Source organism: Salmo trutta, chromosome 23, assembly GCF_901001165.1.
Source record: "Salmo trutta chromosome 23, fSalTru1.1, whole genome shotgun sequence".
Classification (NCBI taxonomy): domain Eukaryota; kingdom Metazoa; phylum Chordata; class Actinopteri; order Salmoniformes; family Salmonidae; genus Salmo; species Salmo trutta.
The window spans coordinates 23469150-23492977 of NC_042979.1; the positions used below are offsets into that span (position 1 = coordinate 23469150).

Below are 23828 nucleotides of genomic sequence, written 5' to 3' on the forward strand. Positions count from 1 at the left end.
ATCAAATACCTTCTAAGCTCTTATTATGGTAATTGGTGAGAAAGCACTTCACCCCCACAAACATTTATGTATTCAGCCCATGACAGCAACACATAGACTTCTACTGTGTCTTTAACCTTTGGCTGGCTCCATTCTAATAGGTCTGATATTTCCCCTTTTGTCAGAAAATGAGCTCCTCCTGCTTCTGTAGCTGCTACCAGGGTCTGTGACGTAACAAAGGAAAGCATAGACTTTAGTTCAATCCTTTTATTAGCTAGTGATGACAGTAAATATGGATCTCTGTGGAAAACATTTGAGAACATCTTGAGTCTTGTCAAGTAGTAGTGGGAGCCAGGTGTGATTCTGTCTGTAATGATTGGGGTCCCATTATGTTTGTGCCAAAGCCCATACACTGAGAGAAATATGGTCAGGCTACGGTTTTCTACTCTAATTTAACTTTCCTCATCACACACACACATATATACACAAACACAGAATGTTGACAGCGTTAGTTCTGAGTGCATGGCCCATCCATTATTACTTTATGACTCATCCCTGGCTTACATCTTACAAGTAGACATGTGAACCCAGTGGATATTACACTCTGAGAACAGGAGATTGAAGATAGAGAGAAAACATGATTACAGTCAGATAATGATGGGAGCTGTCTGTCTTGGCAGGGGAAACCACTAGGTGTAAATCATCGCTGCTACTCTGGATATAAAGTGCCACCTGTCCTCACTCACCCATAGACCCGTTGGTCCTTTGCCTCTGTGCCTCCCCACACAGTCACCCTCTTCATTGTCTTTCTGGCAGGATTGAGAGAGAGGGGGAGTGTAAATGATAGAAAGAAATTAGAAAGAAATTCAGGACTACGGACCACACACTAAACAATGAACATGCAGAGGGAGGGAGAGAGAGATAGAGAGGGCGAGAGAAAAACATTTGCATGCGAGAGAGACGTGTGAGACGGCGAGAAGGGAGGGAGAGAGAAACCGTCCGTTTCGTTAACAGACTTGAAAGAGTACATTTAATCAGAGGTTAGTCAAGTACAGCATCCTGCATCCTTCCCAAGCATAGTTCTTGTTAAATTTCTAGTGTTGTGTGTCTCTTTACTCTCATTGTAAGAAAGCTCTTTATATCAGAATCACTATCATTAGCATTTCATTAACAACCTCAAAGCTTGCTTTAGGTCAAATGCTAATATTAGCATTATGCTCATAGTTCCATAACACTCTAATCACTACCATAAGGATTTCTCTAACATAGTCCCATGGAATAGTGCTATTACCTGAAATAACCGGGGTTTGCCTAAACATAACATTCAGTTATCCCAATGTCAAAGTAATGTCCTCTGAAGGCGAGGGGAGATGAAAGGAGATAAGTCCAAAGAGAAAGCTGTCCTGCATCAGTGATTTATACACACAACAATCACAACATCATAGATGACAGCCTCCATCATTTATGCTGTTTCTCTGTCAGGAACTGTGTTTAGATAATGACATAGAAGCCAGTCAGTGGTAATAGTAGCCTAGTTAGCAGAGTGGGGCTGTCCGCTAGCGTGCTATGCAAGCTACTCTCTAGGAAGCATTAGCTGTCTTCATGGCCATTTAATACCCCTCATAACTTAATTAAGTTCTCTTGTGGATATGTTGGGTTTTAATTCACTGCTCTATCTTCCTGGTGTGTTGACAGCACTAATTCTCCCTCTCACATAAAAAAAGCTAATCTCTGTCCTTACTCCCCCTCTCACCACACTCTTAAGTCGGCTGTGAGAAAACATAAATCAAGCAAAGTAGTGCGTGAAAAGTCAGCTCCCATCAAACGTTCTCCAGATTCTGGTGAGGATTTGTTTTGTTTCTGCTGATAGGGTTTAACGGCTGCTCTCTCTCTCTCTCTCTCTCTCTCTCTCTCTCTCTCTCTCTCTCTCTCTCTCTCTCTCTCTCTCTCTCTCTCTCTCTCTCTCTCTCTCTCTCTCTCTCTCTCTCTCTCTCTCTCTCTCTCTCTCTCTCTCTCTCTCTCTCTCTCTCTCTCTCTCTCTCTCTCTCTCTCTCTCTCCTCTCTCTCTCTCTCTCTCTCTCTCTCTCTCTCTCTCTCTCTCTCTCTCTCTCTCTCTCTCTCTCTCCTCTCTCTCTCTCTCTCTCTCTCTCTCTCTCTCTCTCTCTCTCTCTCTCTCTCTCTCTCTCTCCTCTCTCTCTCTCTCTCTCTCCTCTCTCTCTATCTCTCTCTCTCTATCTCTCTCTCTCTCTCTCTCTCTCTCTCTCTCTCTCTCTCTCTTCTCTCTCTCTCTCTCTCTCTCTCTCTCTCTCTCTCTATACCATTCTCTATGAGGCTTCTCTTAAAACATCTATTTGTGTCAAGCTTCATTTACAAGACTAGCCCTTTCTGTGTTTGTGTGGTTTGTGTGTTTGTTTTCATGTTAGCTTGTTTTTGCTCTCCTCATAGTGTTAGACTCCTGCCCTCATAGCAGCTCAGAGAACAGGGCAGGGCCTGACTTCAGCACACTGAAGAACCCGACTTCAGCACACTGAAGAACCCAAGCTCATTTTAATCAAAAGGCCTTCAGAACCACTAACGGTCCTCTGCAAATAAACAGGCTTCATCACAGACAAGAAAATAAAATAGCAGTGCTTTAATATTTAGTCCCTAACAGGAATCAGAGCTCAGTGACAAGCTGGTAACAAATACACAATAACCAAAACCCACAGATTATCAAGCCCACAATTTGTGTAATAAATCAATATGTAATTAATGAGGAGGGTATAAATCACAGTCGGTCCTGATGAAATAATCAATATTGGTATTTATTACTTCTTCAGATGGCAGAATGCCCTCCAAAATAAATCTTTATTTGCTAATACCCAGGCATGAGAAATCAGCAACTACAAACTCCACTCCAAGTGAACAGTACAATGAGTCAAGGTACAATCCAGTTGGCAATATGTGAGACATGTAATTTGTGAGAACTACAATAATTTCATAACAGATGATGCCTGCCATTAAATGGTCAAGAATCAGCTGTCCTGGCACCCCAATGGTTCAACGAGCTCCCCCCTGATGCTAGGACAACAGAGTCCCTGCCCATCTTCCCGAAACATCTGGAACCCTACCTTTTCAAAGAGTATCTTAAATAATCCCACAGCCTCCCCCCTTCCCTATCACCCTTGCCTTTTGTGAACTAACTCACACTTGACTTTTTCCATCTAGAACTGACTTTGCTGATAGCTACTTTATTGAGGAAAATTGTACTTACTATGACTAAGGTATGTGGCTGTTTCAGCTAGATATTTTTAAATGAATGCACTAACTGTAAAAAGCTCTGGATTAGACTGTCTGCTAAATGACTAAAATGTAAATGTTATGACAACTGGTGATTGAACTAGCCTACTCTTTCCTTCCCTAGACCTGTTGGAAATGACTGACATATGAATGATGTCGTTGATGAAATGCCATTTTCCTGCTTTTTCCTTGGCTGCCATCTTCATCTTTACATTCCATTTATCAGCCAATGCATTTTCAGCCTCCTGCTCATTGCTGTGCCTGCCACCCTCATCCCTGGCCATAACCATTGAAAATGTAACATTCTCAGAGTGTATTGGACTTACTGGTTGAAAACGGTTTATTTCTCTGGGGAAAATATGGGTGTGTGGAGATACAGAAAACAGCAATGTTCCTCTCTCCTTAGCTTTCAGTTATTGCCATAGGTTAGAGGTGTGTGAATGTATAGGTGATGTGAGAATGTCAGTGTGAATGAATGTATGGAGAATGGAAGATTCTTGATTTGATTATTTGATCCTATTGAATTTGAATTGACTGGAGCACTTGGTTTTGAATTGGTAATTTTAGTGCCCTGACTTTTTCCTTGACATGACCTGACCAGGAAACATTTTTAATTTGAAATTAATTGGAGGAATGATACATATTTCTATGCAGGTGAACAAGTGTACCACCATAGGACCTCTGGGTAGTGGAAAGTTTACCTTAACATCCCATCCATCTCAATAGGCTCGTCAATAGAAGCAATGCAGAGCTGCGATGGATTATAGTATCAAGTCAATGAATAATGCAGGATGTTCAGACAGAGTCATGGACTTGGATAAACTCTATAACAGGGTTCCACAACTGGTGGTCATTTTATTAGGTCCCCAAAGTTGTCTGAGGAAAAAATATTATTGTGCATAAAAGACTGTAAAAACACCAGCAAATCAGCTCCAAGTGATTTTAATTTTGGAAATCTGTTTGACCAAAGTATTCCCACGCATAATAGAGATATTATGTGAGAAATGTAAGCAAGGTTTGACATGATTATGTTTTAGTCAAATATTATATCTGTTTGTGCCTGCAGACAACACATTATTTGTAATTGTAGTTACCACAGATTCAGGATCAGCTTTCCTCAGCCCCCAGTGTTAGATGAACCACAAGAAGGTCAGCGTCATTCCACAGTAGGAGGCCTAACAATAACACAATAACAAAGCAATAACACAAGCCTGACTTGGCCCCCTCAATGTGCTCAACAGCAATTGGGCATTCTTCTCCTCGTCCCCAAGACTCCTCCGGTCGATACCCATCTTCCCGTGTGAGCGTTGTTGGTTTGTGTGAGCACTGTGTGTCATCTCCTGCCTGTCAGTGATGCTGCTTGTGAGCCTAGATCATGCCTGCCATCCTTACAGATGCACACACACAGCCTAAAGGGAGCCCAGCGCACTGATCAATATCTTTCTTAATCATCCTGCTGTTTGTGCGTGCATGTGTTTGTATCTCAGGGTTGACCCTGGGATGGTTCACCCAGGGTATGAGTGTTTTAAAGCCCCTCTAGCTGGGTCCGTCCTTGAGCTTGAGGTCTACTACATAAATCAGAGCCGTGCTTGGTCCTTACACACAAATCATCCACCTCCCTATCACCCCCCCCCCCCCCCAACTGCACAGAAGTGTATTGGCCTTTAATCGATTCCCTCCCTCTCTGTGTGCAGTCTTAAGAGTGTGTGTGAGAAGGCAATCCTCCCCTGCTGGGTCAGGACACGCTGGATGGTCCACTCCTCAAGCCGAGAGTGTGTGGGGGGGAATGAGGATGGTGTGTGTGAGTTTATCACTGTGTGTGTCTGTCTGTGTATGTTGGATTGCTTTTCAACCGCTGGGCCAGAGCGTCATACCAGGGGCCATTAATAAGGCATGCTCTCCAGCAGTCACTCTTAGCCCCAGGAGGGCCCAGGCACCAGGGAGGAGAGGGGGGATATTGGGAGAGTTGAGGATGAGCCGGCCTGGTTCACGTGCCACCCGCATCACTCCCGCTGTCACAGAACATCTCACACTCCCAAGGCCAGATGGGCAAAGAGATTGAGCCCTTACAGAGACAGAGCTGAATGCTAAGGGAGTGCCCTGCGAAACACACAGACTAGACCCCGTCATTCACACCTCAGCCATTCTTAAACACATGCCTCTCCTGAAGACATATGCACACCCTTACAGCGCTCTAACATAGACGCATGCACACACAGTCACACTAAAGTAGATTTGCAGTTCAAATACAGTGAGGGGAAAAAAGTATTTTATCCCCTGCTGATTTTGTACGTTTGCCCACTGACAAAGAAATTATCAGTCTATAATTTTAATGGTAGGTTTATTTGAACAGTGAGAGACAGAATAACAACAAAAAAATCCAGAAAAACACATGTCAAAAATGTTATAAAATGATTAGCATTTTAATGAGGGAAATAAGTATTTGACCCCTCTGCAAAACATGACTTAGTACTTGGTGGCAAAACCCTTGTTGGCAATCACAGAGGTCAGATGTTTCTTGTAGTTGGCCACTAGGTTTGCACACATCTTAGGAGGGATTTTGTCCCACACCTCTTTGCAGATCTTCCCCAAATCATTAAGGTTTCGAGGCTGACGTTTGGCAACTCGAAACTTCAGCTCCCTCCACAGATTTTCTATGGGATTAAGGTCTGGCTAGGCCACTCCAGGACCTTAATGTGCTTCTTCTTGAGCCACTCCTTTGTTGCCTTGGCCGTGTGTTTTGGGTCATTGACATGCTGGAATACCCATCCACGACCCATTTTCAATGCCCTGGCTGAGGGAAGGAGGTTCACACCCAAGATTTGACGATACATGGCCCCGTCCATTGTCCCTTTGATGCGGTGAAGTTGTCCTGTCCCCTTAGCAGAAAGACACCCCCAAAGCATAATGTTTCCACCTCCATGTTTGACGGTGGGGATGGTGTTCTTGGGGTCATAGGCAGCATTCCTCCTCCTCCAAACACGGCGAGTTGAGTTGATGCCAAAGAGCTCCATTTTGGTCTCATCTGACCACAACACTTTCACCCAGTTGTCCTCTGAATCATTCAGATGTTCATTGGCAAACTTCAGACGGGCATGTATATGTGCTTTCTTGAGCAGGGGGACCTTGCGGGCGCTGCAGGATTTCAGTCCTTCACGGCGTAGTGTGTTACCAATTGTTTTCTTGGTGACTATGGTCCCAGCTGCCTTGAGATCATTGACAAGATCCTCCTGTGTAGTTCTGGGCTGATTCCTCACCGTTCTAATGATCATTGCAACTCCACGAGGTGAGATCTTTCATGGAGTCCCAGGCCGAGGCTGCTTGACAGTTCTTTTGTGTTTCTTCCATTTGCGAATAATCACACCAACTGTTGTCACCTTCTCACCAAGCTGCTTGGCGATGGTCTTGTAGCCCATTCCAGCCCTGTGTAGGTCTACAATCTTGTCCCTGACATCCTTGGAGAGCTCTTTGGTCTTGGCCATGGTGGAGAGTTTGGAATCTGATTGATTGATTGCTTCTGTGGACAGGTGTCTTTTATACAGGTAACAAGCTGAGATTAGGAGCACTCCCTTTAAGAGTGTGCTCCTAATCTCAGCTCGTTACCTGTATAAAAGACACCTGGGAGCCAGAAATCTTTCTGATTGAGAGGGGGTCAAATACTTATTTCCCTCATTAAAATGCAAACCAATTTATAAAATTTTTGACAAGCGTTTTTCTGATTTTTGTTGTTGTTATTCTGTCTCTCACTGTTCACATAAACCTACCATTAAAATTATAGACTGATCATTTCTTTGTCAGTGGACAAACGTACAAAATCAGCAGGGGATCAAATACTTTTTTCCCTCACTGTAGCTCTATACAATCACACACACACACACACACACACACACACACACACACACGCACACATAGGAGTCAGCATTTTAGAGGCATCATTGTTTTATTTTCAAGTTAAATTCAGCATTGTTTCCTAAAAGGGACAAGAAAGGGCAGTACATTATATTTTATCAACAATATTTCAAAGAAATGAACAAAAGCAATACTCAATGAATTGATCAACATTTTGATAGAAAATATGATCAACTCACACTCACACACCATCCTCATTCCCCCCACACACACAAAACAATCAGCACCACACACACTCAGCTTGAGGAGTGGACCTGTCACGTCCTGACCAGTAAAAGGGGTTATTTGTTATTGTAGTTTGGTCAGGGCGTGGCAGGGGGTGTTTGGTTTGTGTGTTTCGGGGTTATGGTTTATGTTCTAGATGATCTATTTCTATGTGTTTATCTAGCTTGTCTATATCTATGTTCGTTTTGTCAATGACCTCCAATTAGAGACAGCTGGTTGTTGTGATCTCTGATTTGAGGCCATATTTAGTTGTGTGTGTTCACTTGTGTTTGTGGGTGGTTGTTTCCTGTATAGTCTGTGCACCTTACGGGACTGTTTTTGTCGTTTGTTTTGTTTAAGTGTTTTTCCTTCAATAAAGAAGATGATAAATATACCCGCTGCATTTTGGTCCACTCCTTACGACGAACGTGACAGGACCATCCAGCAAATATGCATAACTAATATTGCAAAAGGAATTTCTTTATAAAAACAGAACGAATTGTCAGATAAATGCCATTTAAATGTCAAAGGAAAAGTTTCTCAGCACAACAAAAGGCTCTTTAAATAGACCAAGTGCATGAAAGAGGAATTGCTTATAAATCAAAACCATTAACATCTCGACAATGTTACGAAACGAAAATATACACAGTACCAGTCAAAGTTTGGCTACACCTACTCATTCAAGGTTTTTTAATTAAAAAAAAAACTATTTTCTACATTGTAGAATAATAGTGAAGACATCAAAACTATGAAATAACACACATGGAATCATGTAGTAACCAGAAAGTATGTCATGGATCCCCCCCGGTACTGATGCTCATTCTTTTCACCAGTTCCGGAGGTCTACGTCACCAGCTTTCTAGGCTTCACTGAACGGGATTCATTATCATCAACCCTGGACTGTCTGATTACACACCCCTGGTTCCCATTTCCCCTGATTAGTATGTTATATATGTGCCCTCTTTTCCCTCTGTCTTTGTCGGTTATTGTTCCCATGTCTGTTGGTCGTGTGAGTACCGATGCGTTGGTGCAGCTGTTATGCTGCGTGCTTTATATATTGTGTATTACGGGTATCATCCCGTGTCATTCAACAAGGTTTACCCTCACTCTTTTGTTTGGGTACAGCCCAGTGTTTTTGTATACGTGTTTGTTTTGGATGTATTAAAAAACCCTATTGTGTATTCCTGCGCCTGTCTCCAAATCCATGACAAAGTGTTAAACAAATCAAAATATTTTTGAGATTCTTCAAAGTAACCACCCTTTGCCTTTATGACAGCTTTGCACACTCTTGGCATTCTCTCAACCAGCTTCAAGAGGTAGTCACTTGGAATGCATTTCAATTAACAGGTGTGTCTTGTTAAAAGTTAATTTCTTTACTTCTTGATATGGTTGAGCCAATCAGTTGTGTTGTGACAAGGTAGGGGGGGTATACAGAAGATAGCCCTATTTGGTAAAAGACCAAGTCCATATTATGGCAAGGACAGCTCAAATAAGCAAAGAGAAATGACAGTCCATCATAACTGTAAGACATGAACGTCAGTCAATCTGGAACATTTCAAGAACTTTGTAAGTTTCTTAAAGTGCAGCTGCAAAAACCATCAAGCGCTATGATGAAATTGGCTCTCATGAGGACCGCCACAGGAAAGGAAGACCCAGAGTTACCTCTGCTGCAGAAGATAAATTGATTAGAATAACTGCACCTCAGATTGCAGCCCAAATAAATGCTTCACAGAGTTCAAGTAACAGACACGTCTCAACATCAACTGTTCAGAGGAGACTGCGTGAATCAGTCCTTCATGGTCGAATTGCTGCAAAGAAACCACTACTAAAGGACACCAATAAGAAGAAGAGACTTGGGCCAAGAAACACGGGCAATGGACATTAGAATGGTGGAAATCTGTCCTTTGGTCTGATGAGTCCAAATTTGAGATTTTTGGTTCCAACCACCGTGTCTTTCTGAGATGCAGAGTAGGTAAACACATGTGTGGTTCCCACTGTGAAGCATGGAGGAGGTGTGATGGTGTGGTAGTGTTTAGCTTGTGGCACTCAGTGATTTATTTAGAATTCAAGGCACACATAACCAGCATGGCTAGCACAGCATTCTGCAGCAATACGCCATCCCATCTGATTTGTGCTTAGTGGTACGATCATTTGTTTTTCAACAGGACAATGACCCAACACACTTCTAGGCTGTGTAAGGGTTATTTGACCAAGAAGGAGAGTGATGGAGTGCTGTGTCAGATGACCTGGCCTCCACAATCACCCGACCTCAACCCAGTTGAGATGGTTTGGGATGAGTTGGACCGCAGAGTGAAGGAAAAGCATCCAACAAGTGCTCAATATATGTGGGAACTCCTTCAAGACTGCTGGAAAAGCATTCCTCATGAAGCTGGTTGAGAGAATGCCAAGAGTGTGCAAAGCTGTCATCAAGGTAAAGGGTGGCTACTTTGAAGAATCTAAAATCTTAAATATATTTTGATTTGGTTAACACTTTTTTGGTTACTACATGATTCCGTATGTGTTATTTCATAGTTTTGATTTATACACTATTATTTTACAATGTAGAAAATAGTAAAAATAAAGAAAAACCCTTGAATGATTAGGTGTGTCCAAAGTTTTGACTGGTACTGTATGTTAAAGGCACTAAATGCAGGCTACAATACACAGCAAGGCCAACATCAAACGGCAACATAAAAAAAATCACCAGGACATAAACAATCAGCCTGCGAATGCAAATCATGCAGGACAAATTAGAGTTCAATCTACAGAAATCATAAATCAGACAAGATTACTCACAATCATCAAGGCTGCACGGGAGACATAGAAAACTTGACCAAACAACTGGTAAACCAGGAAGCACAAATGACAACTCAACGCAAGCGTCTTTTAAAGGGAGCCGAGGCCACGTCCATACTCAGCACCACTGAATAAACAGCTCTTCTGTTGCCACTCATGAGACAGGAGTCGCGGGGATCCAGAACTCCATGTGTTGAAATTGACAGTGCCCTATGTACAGTCGGCAATGGATATTTCCCATTTGAGGGAATTTTGGCATGTTATAGGCACAGTTCAGTTCACACACAAACACACATACACGCACAGGCACACACACAAGCTGATATTCCCTCCTACTACTCTTCAATACATACACACTACCTTTAGGGTGTAATAGCCTGGAGTTAAGAGCTTTACCTGTATAAGTCACCATTGAAACATACTGAATGTGCATGAGCCAACTGCACAGCACACATGAAGTGGTTTTACCATGGTTCATTTATTTGGGGCGTGACACTGAATGAACCAGGAAGTGGGTATACACGGAATTAAGATAACGTGGCTGTGTTCCTAAGACAATATTGTTACAATCGATTGGATCATCCCTGGTCTCAGATGAGCATTTGAGACTTCATTCATTATTGCGGTTGTTATCTTCACAGTTGAAAGAGAATGAAAACATGATTAGGCGATATACTGTAGATGTAATACAATGGAATAGTGCAACGGGATAGTCATGCTACAGAAATCCTTAATGGCACATAGTACATATGCTATGATATTGATGACTTAGCACATATGTAGGAGCATGTTGAATGTAGAGGTCATTGTCTTATGATTAACTGCTCCTTCTCAGTGATCCATCCCTGAACCCATGAAAATGGGATCTGGCAGGGGCGGACTGGGAGAAAAATTCAGCCCTGGCATTTCAGCCACACCAACCAATGAGAGGTAACAGAGGGGTCAGAGGAAGACTACAGGGCAGAAATAACACACTTCACCCAATGGTACAAGGGAAACAGATTCATTCTTAATGTAAAAAAAACAAACAAGGAAATGACAATAAACTTCAGAACTATAAAAGAAGACACTTGGCCCATCCACATTGACTCAGAATATATATAATCAGTTGTACAATATACACATCTTGGAACTATAATGGATTGTCACGTCCTGACCAGTAAAAGGGGTTATTTGTTATTGTAGTTTGGTCAGGGCCTGGCAGGGGGTGTTTGTTTTATGTGTTTCGGGTTTTTTGGTTTATGTTCTATGTTAGTATATTTCTATGTTTATTCTAGTGTGTCTATTTCTATGTTTCGTTTCTTGGGTTGACCTTCAATTGGAGGCAGCTGTTCCTCGTTGCCTCTAATTGAAGGTCCTATTTAGTAGGGGTGTTTTTTTCCTGTGTTTTGTGGGTGGTTATTTTCTGTTTCGTGAGTATTACCTGACAGAACTGTTTGGCTGTCGGTTTGGTTATTTTGTTTAAGTGTTCACTAGAAATAAATACATGATGAGCACTATCCACGCTGCGACTTGGTCCACTTTCTACGACGCACCTTACATGGACTCAAACTCTCCTGGACTGCAAACACACAACAGATATACAAAAAGGGACAAAACGACTGTATTTCATGAGGCGATTAAATTAATATCAGGTCAATAACAACCATATTCTACACATCCTTTGTTCAGTCTGTTCTCACTTTTTGTTTCTAAGCCTGGTGCAATCAGCTATCCATCGCAAATAAAAACCAACTACATAAATAGTAAAGCTGTCAAGCTAAATCCGTGGAGTTAATCTCAAGAACATGGAAGCGCTGTTCTTGGAGAGAGTAGTGAGGGCAGGAGCGAGAATTGTCACCGACCTGACACACCCACTTAACCAGGAGTTCCAGCTCCTACCATCAGGCCGCTGATACAGAGTCCACCAGAGCCCAGCAATCATTAATTTCCACAAGCATAAGTTAATTGACTAAATAACTGCTCAACTCCCCCCTCAACTCTGTCTGTCTGTCTTTACTTCTCCTTGTGCTCCTCTGTTGTTTCTCTGTCTGTATGTATGTCTGTCTGTCAGTCACCCTGTCACTCCTAAGTGTGAATTGCTATTACATATAGAGTTAACATATTAAGGAACTCTCTGTTTTCTTCCTACCCCCACTGCACTCATCTCTGAAATGTATCTGCAACATCCTAGTTGTGAATGAAGAAACACATTTATTAGATAAAGAATAAATCTTTAGCGCAATAACTGTAAGTCTATGGTATGTACTAGCATGCTAGCAGATACCCATAGATTTCCAGTCATTGTGCTAACGCTAGTTGGCATTGGCTTAGGAAACTATCTATAACTTCCTTCATACTGGACACAGAGACATAAAAATGTTATCCACGAGCTCATCTGAAAATCCAGAAGTATCCCTTTAAAATAGTGTTACCCATCCTAGTTGTGAATTAATAAATAAATATATTAGACAAAGAAAATCACTGAATAAATGACTTATCGATGACCATTGGCTTATATAATATCTTATAACAGCCTAACAACATATTTCAAATTAGTGCATGTCAAGTGATCCCCGCTGTCCACTTAGCTAAGTGTTTAAATATTATGCTACATATAATTCAATAGAAGAAAACAGAGATAGAGAAGGAGAGAGAGTGACTGCCAGTTCCTTAATGTTTTGGCTTTATAATAGAGCCAATGGCTACATTAATGAACTGGCAGTCTCTCGCTCTCCCTCTCCTTGTTTTCTTCTATTGAATTCAATATGCCGGGACTAGTTATTGTGGATGCAGATAGATTTCCAGCGTTGTGCTTCGTTTGACAGTGTGATAGTATGCGTATCTTTCTGCCAAGAAGTGACAGGCCTTTCAGCGAATTAAATAAGTAGGAGATAGGAGGGACCAGCCTTCAGTAGCGGTGGCTATGTAAATGTAATCCGACACCAGTCACTTGTTACTCCAGCTCATAAACACACTCACTGAGACAGATTCAGAAGCGAAAAAACATTGATAAAACAATTAAAATACACAGACAGTCCCCGAATTGACCTTTATGGTAATACATAATGACTTGTGTTCAGTAAAAAGCACTGTATAAATGTCTAGCAGATGGCTATTGCATTGCCTATGTGTTATAAAAGCCAATGTTGTCACTTGTTAGGCTACACTGAGTGTACAGTAGGAACTGCTCTTTCCATGACAGACTGACCAGGTGAAAGCTATGATCCCTTATTGATGTCACCTGTTAAATCCACTTAAATCAGTGTAGATGAAGGGGATGAGACAGGTTAAAGAAGGATTTTTAAGCCTTGAAACAATTGAGACATCAGTTGTTGTATTACTTGTGAGGCACATCTGAGTGAGCATAAATGTAAATCATTTGAGTTATTTTTATTTTACTGGGCTGATGGTGCCTGCGTCTGATGGTCAGGGAGATAGGGAGAGAGCAGCTTGTCCGCCTTTCAATATCCATCAGCTCTCTCTTTCCTCCGTCTTCCAGCTAGCTGATAGTGAAACTCGAGTCGCACCGCATTATTTCTGCCAAATGCACAAATAAATTTTGTTACAGAGAAAGTTAAATATTACTTGAAACTAAAAACGAACCAAGCCGCTGATAATAACATGCAAGCCTATCGATACACTTTCCTACTCATTCATTACTGCTTCAGTGGTTGTAGCACAAGTGGAAGCAGGAAGAATACACATTTTATGCCATATGAAAGTGTTGAATACAAAGTGTTGACAGCGCTGAGTAAGAACTTAAACATGAACTCAATCATAAAAACAGGAACTCGTTTCTGTATTCGTTGACAGTCTCTCTCTAGTCATGAAGTTTAAAGTTTTGAAATCTCAGTATAAACTTTGCTGTGGCTTTCTTTTATGCCAGCTACGTTACTGCAGACATGGTCATCTGAGCCATCCGATTGGTCATGGGTAGACCTATAGTGCACTTGATTTGCCCTCCGGGCCCACCAGGTAGTGTGTACCATCAGACACCTAAAATGGTTCAAAATGGGAACACTTTGCCTACCTGGTACACAGGGCAGCTGAATCAGGTCCGCCTACCGCCAACAGCGCGAGATGAATAACAAATTAATAATAGGAACTCAAGACTTTATCGTTGGGTTTTTTACAGAAAAGTTTTGCGATCAACTAGAAATGCCTCAGAGATCAACCAGTCGATTGCGATCGACCTGTTGATGACCAATGCTCTAATTAGTTTCCAAGGCCTTCTGTACGATAAACATATTATCTCTGGGTTTATGGATGGGTTACATAGATTCTATGATTCACGTCTATGATTATGTCATAGCACAATCAAACCCATTGTGAGGGAGGGCTGATACTGTTGAACATCTTCTGTAGCTGAAAACCTTCAGTGAAGAAGACATTGTTCATTTCAAAAGCTCCTGAATGGTTGTTTTGACTGACAGTTCAAAATATTGTCTTTGTCAAAAAGTGGAACTGTTACTTTGAATTAACAGTCTTCCTCAGAGGGAAAGTGGCTCCTCGGTCCAATTTTGCCCAATGTTTATCGGAGCCATTTCCCATAAATGGATATTTTGACAGTAGATGAAACAGTGTGGATAGCTCCTTGTCAGACTGTGTCAGCAATCTGTTTGCACACCCGGCCTTGGCTGCTCATCTGACTCACATTAGCATAATTGTGGAATCAAAGAAAAACAATACGTTCAAGTTATTGTATGTGGAGAGCATAGGAGACTAATGTTTGACCAAAATAGTAATCAGGTTGAATTCAGAGATGCGAGCTAATATATCTACTTCCCATTAAAGAACATTAGAGGTGAAATGATAGAGAAGGAAAAAGACTGGATCCTTGAGCGAGGAATCAGCAGGCAGGGAGAGAGGGAGTGAGAAAGAGAGTAAGAGTGAGAGAGTAAGAGAGAGAGTGAGAGAGAGAGAGAGAGAGAGAGAGAGAACGAAAGGTAGAGGGAAGAAAGAAGAATGAATTCCATTATCCACAGTAGAGCGTTAAATAATGTTATCTGTTTTGCTCAAAAGGAGAGGGCCAATGGAATTAACAAGGCGAACAGAGAGAAGCCTGGTGTAGGGAACAAAGGCCTGTCTGGGGTCCATTTTAACTTTGCCTTTCACAGATGTAGGCCTATTAACTGGTCTTTTATTGAAACTAAGCTGCACTGAGTGGGATCTGTGTGTGTGTGTGTGTGTGTGTATGTGCGCGCCTGCGCCTGGTGTATGTCCAGTGTTTGTGCATGCTGTTGTCAAAGGTTTGGACACACCTACTTATTCAAGGGTTTAAGAATAGTAGTGAAGACGTCAAAACTATGAAATAACACATATGGAATCATGTAGTAATCAAAAAAGTGTTAAACAAATCAAAATAGATGTAATATTTTAGATTCTTCAAGGTAGCCACCCTTTGTCTTGATGACAGCTTTGCAAACTCTTGGCAGCGATTACAGCCACAAGTCTTCTTGGGTATGACGCTACAAGCTTGGCACACTTGTATTTGGGGAGTTTCTCCTATTCCTCTCTGCAGATCTTCTCAATGTCTGTCAGGTTGAATAGGGAGCGTTGCTGCACAGCTATTTTCAGGTCTCTCCAGAAATGTTTGATTGGGTTCAAGTCCGGGCTCTGGCTGGGCCACTCAAGGACATTCAGAGACTTGTCCTGAAGCCACTCATGCGTTGTCTTGGCTGTGTGCTTAGGGTGATTGTCCTGTTGGAAGGTGAACCTTCGCCCCAGTCTGAGATCATGAGCACTCTGGAGCAGGTTTTCATCAAGGATCTCGCTGTACTTTGCTCTGTTCATCTTTGCCTCGATCCTGACTAGTCTCCCAGTCCATGCCACTGAATAACATCCCCACATCGTGATGCTGCCAACACCATGCTTCACCATAGGGATGGTGCCAGGTACACTTGGCATTCAGGCCAAAGAGTTCAATCTTGGTTTCATCAGACCAGAGAATCTTGTTTCTCATGGTCTGAGAGTCATTTAGGTGCCTTTAGGCTAACTCCAAGTGGGCTGTCATGTGCCTTTTACTAAGGATTGGCTTCTGTCTGGCCACTCTACCATAAAGGCCTGATTGGTGGAGTGCTGCAGAGATGGTTGTCCTTCTCCCATCTCCACAGAGGAACTCTAGAGCTCTGTCAGAGTGACCATCGGGTTCTTGGTCACCTCCCTGACCAAGAACCTCCTCCCTTGATTGCTCAGTTTGGCCGGGCGGCCAGCTCTAGGAAGAGACTTGATGGTTTCAAACTTCTTCCATTTTAGAATGATAGAGGCTGCTGTGGTCTTGGGGACCTTCAATGCTGCAGACATTTTTTGGTACCCTTCCCCAGATCTGTGCCTCAACACAATCCTGTCTCGGAGCTCTACTGACAATTAATTCGACCTCAAGGCTTGGTTTTTGCTCTGACATGCACTTTCAACTGTGAGACCTTATATAGACAGGCGTGTGCCTTTCCAAATCATGTCCAACCAATTGAATTTACCACAGGTCGACTCCAATCAGGTTATAGAAACATCTCAAGGATGATCAATGGAAACAGGATGGACCTGAGCTCAATTTCGAGTCTCATAGCAAAGTGTCTGAATACTTATGTAAATAATGTATTTATTATTATAATTGTTTTAATCCATTATAGAATAAGTCTATAACGTAAATGCGGAAAAAGTCAAGGGGTCTGAATACTTTCCAAAGGCACTGTAAGTAAGTGAAAGCAAAAAAAAACGGCATATATCTCTCTCTCCCTCTCTTCTGCGTCTCCTTCATTTTTGAAGAAATTAATTAGTTCAAAACTCTATAACTATTGTCTTTCTCTCACTTTGGGTCAACTACTCACTACATTTTATGCACTGCACTGCTAGCTAGATGTAACATGCTTTCAGTACTAGATTCATTCTCTGATACTTTGATTGGGTGGACAACATGCTAGTTAATGCTGCAAGAGCTCTGATAGGTTGGAGGACGTAATCCGGAAGTTGTCATAATTACTGTGTAAGTCTATGGAAGGAGGTGAGAACCATGAGCTGAGGATGGTCCTCCCCTTCCTCCTCTGAGGAGCCTCCACTGGTATTAATGTCACCTTAACTGCTGTATAGGGGCACAACTGCATCGTTGGTGCTCTATTCACAGGGAAATTAGGACGTAGAGCAGATGTGCAAGCATTTATTGTACGTACTACTGACTCATTTATTGAAATCTACGACTATTTCCACTGTCAGTTGTAGGCTAATTCCAATTAGTTGACAATGTGAGAGAGCGGAACCTTGCTTTAAAGTACTTGTGATCTTAGGTTATATTGCAATAAGTAAAGTAAACATTGCATCTGTCAGTGTGGTTGCTCTCTTCAGTTGAACTCTTAACTCCTCTTCTCTTCTCCCTCTCAGAACACGGAGATACTGAATACAGCCGTCCTCACTGGGAGGACGGTCGCTGTGCCGGTAAAGGTGGTCACCGTAGGAACAGACGGCACGGTTACGGATGTAACAGAGTCGGTGGAGTGTCGGTCGACCGATGAAGAGGTGGTCAAGGTGAGTGTACACTATAGAGGATGCAACCTTGAGAGGAAACCTTGAGATAGATTAGGGGGAATCAATCCTTTTCAACCCAACAGAGAACTTCAGTTCAATTACAGTACATAGTATCAGGTAAGACCTAAGTACAGACTGTGTTGAAGTAAAAATGTTTACCGCAACAACAGGGGCATGCAAACGACAGGTTAAGGCAGGCAGGCCCAGGGTCAGGACAGGCAAGGGTCAAAACCAGGAGGACGAGGAAAAAGCAGGCGCTGAGACAAACCACTGGTTGACTTGGACAAATAACATGAACTGGCACAGACAGACAGAAAACACAGGTATAAATACCCAGGGGATACGTGGGGAAGATGGGCGACACCTGGAGGGGGGTGGAGACAAGCACAAGGACAGGTGAAACAGATCAAGGCGTGACACAGAGTATGACAATAATGGGTTGTCTTTACATCTTTTTAGTCTCTTATCCTTCACAGCCACAAGGCCATAAAGACTGACTTTGATGAGTAAATGCTGTGTCCTACAGTACAACACAGAATAAATAGCACGTTTGATACTGTGTACATATACGTATGTATAGTGAGTAACACAAGACTAACCACGTCAGGCGGAATTACCATATGCTGTGGGTTTTTGCTAATTTAATTAATACATTTTTGCCAGCTGGATTGTTGAATGTACCCTAATTAGATATGGACACAGTCACAGTGTATGCCGTTGTTTGTCAGGGCTAATTAAAATGCTGATAATAATATGTTATTTCTATAGTGCAAATCCCAAGCTTGTTGCACAAAACTCAGAGTAGGCATTGGTTTTTATGAAAACCCACAATTGCTGGGGTTTGTGCTATTTCAGTCTATAATGAATAAGCTGCAACTGATAATTATGCGGTGTTGACTATATATACAGTATTAGAAATGATCAAACGGTCTTAAACTTTCCCTTGGTGATAGCAATACCCTTGAAATCTTTTGAAGTACCGTATGTAATCTGCTCCTGGTTGTAAATTGTTTGCTGTTTTAACCATTTGAGAGAGAGATGTCTATTTTGAGCAGTTAGGCCAGAGGGTAGAGATACAATCAAATCAAATCAAACTGTATTTGTCACATGCGCCAAATACAACAAGTGTAGACCTTACCGTGAAATGCTTACTTACAAGCCCTTAACCAACAGTGCAGTTCAAGAAAGAGTTAAGAATATATTTACCAAATAAACTAAAGTAAAAAATTATTCAAAGTAACACAATAAAATAACAATAATGAGGCTATATACAGGGGGTACCAGTACCGAGTCTATGTGCAGGGGTACAGGTTAGTTGAGGTCATTTGTACATGTAGGATGGGGTGAAGTGACTATGCATAGATAATAAACAGCGAGTAGCAGCGGTGTACAAAACAAATGGGGGGGGGGGGGTCAATGTAAATAGTCCGGTGACCATTTGATTAATTGTTCAGCAGTCTTATGGCTTGGGTGTAGAAGCTGTAAAGGAGCCATTTGGTCCTAGACTTGGGGCTCCAGTACCGCTTGCCATGTGGTAGCAGAGAAAACAGTCTATGACTTGGGTGACTGGAGTCTCTGACAATTCCTCTGACACCGCCTAGTATATACTTCCTGGATGGCAGGAAGCTTGGCCCCAGTGATGTACTGGGCCATATGCACTACCCTCTGTAGTGCCTTATGGTCAGAAGCCGAGCAGTTGACTGTCTTGGTGTGTTTGGACCATAATAGTTTGTTGGTGATTTGGACACCAAGGAACTTGAAACTCTCGACCCGCTCCACTACAGCACCATCAATGTTAATGTGGGGCTGCTCGGCCCGCCTTTCACTGTAGTCCACAATCAGCTCCTTTGTCTTGCTCACATTGAGGGAGAGGTTGTTGTTCTGGCACCACACTGCCAGGTCTCTGACCTCCTCCCTATAGGCTGTCTCATCATTGTCATTGATCAGGCCTACCACTGTTGTGTCGTCAGCAAACTTAATGATGGTGTTGAAGTCGTGTTTGGCCACGCAGTCGTGGGTGAACAGGGAGTACAGGATGGGACTAAGTAGACACCCCTGAGGGGCCCCAGTGTTAACAATCAGCGTGGCAGACGTGTTGTTGCCTGCCCTTACCACCTGGGGGCGGCCGTCAGGAAGTCCAGGATCCAGTTGCAGAGAGAGGTGTTTAGTCCCAGGATCCTTAGCTTAGTGATGAGCTTCGTGGGCATTATCATCAAATCAAATCAAATCAAATTTATTTATATAGCCCTTCGTATATCAGCTGAAATCTCAAAGTGCTGTACAGAAACCCAGCCTAAAACCCCAAACAGCAAGCAATGCATGTGAAAGAGGCACGGTGGCTAGGAAAAACTCCCTAGGAAAAACTCCCTAGAAAGGCCAAAAACCTAGGAAGAAACCTAGAGAGGAACCAGGCTATGAGGGGTGGCCAGTCCTCTTCTGGCTGTGCCGGGTGGATATTATAACAGAACATGGTCAAGATGTTAAAATGTTCATAAATGACCAGCATGGTCAAACAATAATAATCATTGTAGTTGTCGAGGGTGCAACAAGCACGTCCGGTGAACAGGTCAGGGTTCCGTAGCCGCAGGCAGAACAGTTGAAACTGGAGCAGCAGCATGGCCAGGTGGACTGGGGACAGCAAGGAGTCATCATGCCAGGTAGTCCCGAGGCATGGTCCTAGGGCTCAGGTCCTCCGAGAGAAAGAAAGAGAGAAAGAGAGAATTAGAGAGAGCATCTTTAAATTCACACAGGACACCGGATAAGACAAGAGAATACTCCAGATGAAACAGACTGACCCTAGCCCCCCGGCACATAAACTACTGCAGCATAAATACTGGAGGCTGAGACAGGAGGGATCAGAAATGGTGTTGGGGTTGAACGGTGTTGAACGCTGAGCTGTTGTCAATGAACAGCATTCTCACATAGGTGTTGCTTTTGTCCAGGTAGGAAATGGCAGTGTGGAGTGTGATTGAGATTGCATCATCTGTGGATCTGTTGGGGTAGTATGCGAATTGGAGTGGGTCTAGGGTATCCGGGAGGAGGCTGTTGATGTGATCCATTACCAGCCTTTCAAAGCACTTCATGGCTACCAACGTGAGTGCTACGGGGCGGTAATCATTTAGGTAGGTTACCTTCGCTTCCTTGGGCACAGGGACTACGGTGGCCTGCTTGAAACATGTAGGTATTACAGACTCTGTCAGGGAGAGGTTGAAAATGTCAGTGAAGACACTGGCCAGTTGGTCTACGCATGCTTTGTGTACACGTCCTGGTAATCCGTCTGGCCCCGCTGCTTTGTGAATGTCGACCTGTTTAAAAAGTCTTGCTCACATTGGCTACTGAGAGCAATATCACACAGTCGTCCAGAACAGTTGGTGCCCTCGTGCATGCTTCAGTGTTGCTTGCCTCGAAGCGAGCATAAAAGGCATTTAGCTCATCTGGTAGGCTCGTGTCACTGGGCAGCTCGCGTCTGGGTTTCCCTTTGTAGTCCATAATAGTTTTCAAGCCCTGCCACATCCAACGAGCGTCAAAGCCGGTGTAGTAGGATTCAATCTTAATCCTTGTGTTGATGCTTTGCTTGTTTGATGTTTCGTCTGAAGGCATAGTGGGATTTCTTATAAGCGTCCGGATTATTGTCCCGCTTCTTGAAAGCGGCAGCTCTAGCCTTTAGCTCGATGCGGATGTTGCCTGTAATCCATGGCTTCTGGTTGGGATATGTATGTACGGTCACTGTGGGGGAGACGTCGACGATGCACTTATTAATGAAGTCGATGACTGAGGTGGTATACTCCTCAATGCCATTGGATGAATCCCGGAACATATTCCAGTCTGTGCAAGCAAAACAGTCCTGTAGCATAGCATCTGCGTCATCTGACCACTTCCGAATTGAGCGAGTCACTGGTACTTCCTGCTTCAGTTTTTGATTATAAGCAAGAATCAGGAGGATATAATTATGGTCAGATTTGCCAAATGGAGGGTGGGGGAGAACTTTGTATGCATCTCTGTGTGTGGAGTAAAGGTGGTCTAGAGTTTTTTTCTCCTCTGGTTTCACATGTGACATGCTGGTAGAAATGAGGTAAAACAGATTTAATTTTGCCTGCATTAAAGTCCCCGGCCACAAGGAGCGCCGCTTCTGGATGAGCATTTTCTTGTTTGCTTATGGCCTTATAGAGTTGGTTGAGTGCGGTCTTTGTGCCAGCATCGGTTTGTGGTGGTAATTAGACGGCTCCGAATAATTATATTCACCACTAATAGACAGACAGCGCTCCACTCTCAACGTCCCTCCCTGTTTTTTGTCTCAAATAGCACACACTGATAAATACTTAGGATATGACAATGAGAGAGAGGGGGAAGAGTGCAGCCAAACTCCCCCTCCCTCTGAGGGATGTGTGCATGCGGGTGTGTTTGTGTGTAAGGGTGTGTGTTTTTGTATATGTGTGTTTATTTATTTTGTGTGTGTTTCTGGTTGTACATTTGAAGTTGTGAGAGTGAGAGCTCCCTGTAGGTTTCATAATGTTGATGGTGATTCTAAACCTCATGGGTCTCGGTGTTATTGGAAAATTACACTGTCAAAACCTAATATAATTGTGATAGTCTCTGAGATGAATAAACAAATCAACAGTAATGATTAGGTTTGATCCGCTATTTCAATCATAAGAGGTAGATGTGTCACAACAGTGAGATTAATCATTTCATCAGTTTCCAAAGTCAGGGTGTCAGGGTAGCAGGTAGCCTAGCAGTTAGAGTGTTGGTCCAGTAACTGAAAGGTGGCTGGTTTGAATACCCGAGCTGACAAAGTGAAAATATGTTGATGTATCCTTGAGCAAGGCACTTAACCCTAATTTGCTCCAGGGGGGCTGTACTATTATGGCTGACACTGTAAAACAACACATTTCACTGCACCTTTGTGACAATACATATATTTTTTAAGTACAATGTGTTTGTTAGCCTGTATTAAAATATGCTTACATTTATTCAAGAACAAAAAAGTGATTGTGATTGTGTTGAATTGTGTTTGGGAAATAAAGATAGACATGGTTTTAAAAAGCTAGTGGTCCTTTTTCATTCAACACAGACATTTTCTGGCAGCTTAACTTACCATGTCCTGCAACTCAATTTACTCCATGCCCAGGGTACTGTAAGTTGTGCCAAGAGACCACTTTTTTTTGGACAAGCTGTGTTTTCAAAACTGTAAAGTTTACATGAATTCTGATTATTTCCAGGGATACTCAACATCCTGAAATGTATGTAGATATCTTTGTTAGAAATAATACTATATTTCCCTTGACAGAGTGATGTACATGCAGGTCTATTTCCAAGCTAGTCTTGGTAATTTCATTCAAACAAAGCATTATGTTCTATAAGCTTGGATAATGAACGTAATAGTAATTGTCTGTTGCATGCAACGTTATTGAATTATTCTCTTCTAGCCAAAGAACACTGGAAAATAACACATTTTCTTCACGTCCACGACCCGACAATTACAGAGGAAATCAATATGATGGCAATGTCTATATTTGTTACTTGATGTGGAACATTCCGTGTCAAAGTTTCACAAGCCTCAAAGTAACTTTAATTCAACTTTGTAGTTGAGTAGTTATTGACAATATCGAGAGGCAGATTAAGGGACATATACACTCTTAGAAAAAAGGGTTCCAAAATGGTTTCTGGTTTTTGGTTCCAGGTAGAACCCTTTTGGGTTCCACGTAGAACCCTCTATGGAAAGGAACCCAAGAGGTTTCTATTTGGAACCAAAAAGGTTCTTCAAAGGGTTATCCAATAGCGATAGGCAAAGAACCATTTTAGGTTCTAGATAGCACCTTTTTTTCTAAGACTGTAGATAGTTAAAATAGAATACAGTTGAGAGAGGGAGAGGGAGAGTGTGAGGGAGGGAGGGAGGGAGGGCAGGAGGAAGGGAGAGATAGATAGATAGAGAGAGAGCACAGAGGCTTTAATAAGGAGTGAAGTGGATTGTTTCAGATCGCTTTCTGGGTGGGTGACTTTAAAACCCTGCACAGTGTCTGGGAAATGAGAAGAGGGAGGAGAAGGACTGTGTGTGCTTGTGTGTGCATGTGTGCTTGTGTGTGCCGGTAAATATAGCTGGGAATGTTTAATTTGCTATGTCAGATAACACACACACGTTTGTTTTTCTGTCATTTTGGCGA

General features: G+C 42.6%; 1 protein-coding gene across 1 annotated transcript in view; it reads left to right on the forward strand.

Moving 5' to 3' along the window:
- Nucleotides 1–23828, forward strand: part of LOC115160280 (transmembrane protein 132C-like) — a 119868-nt gene that overhangs the window by 72957 nt on the left and 23083 nt on the right. Inside the window, exon 5 of the mRNA XM_029710642.1 lies at nt 17524–17667. Coding sequence (XP_029566502.1) covers nt 17524–17667 — 144 coding nt within the window. The remainder of the gene's footprint in view (nt 1–17523; nt 17668–23828) is intronic.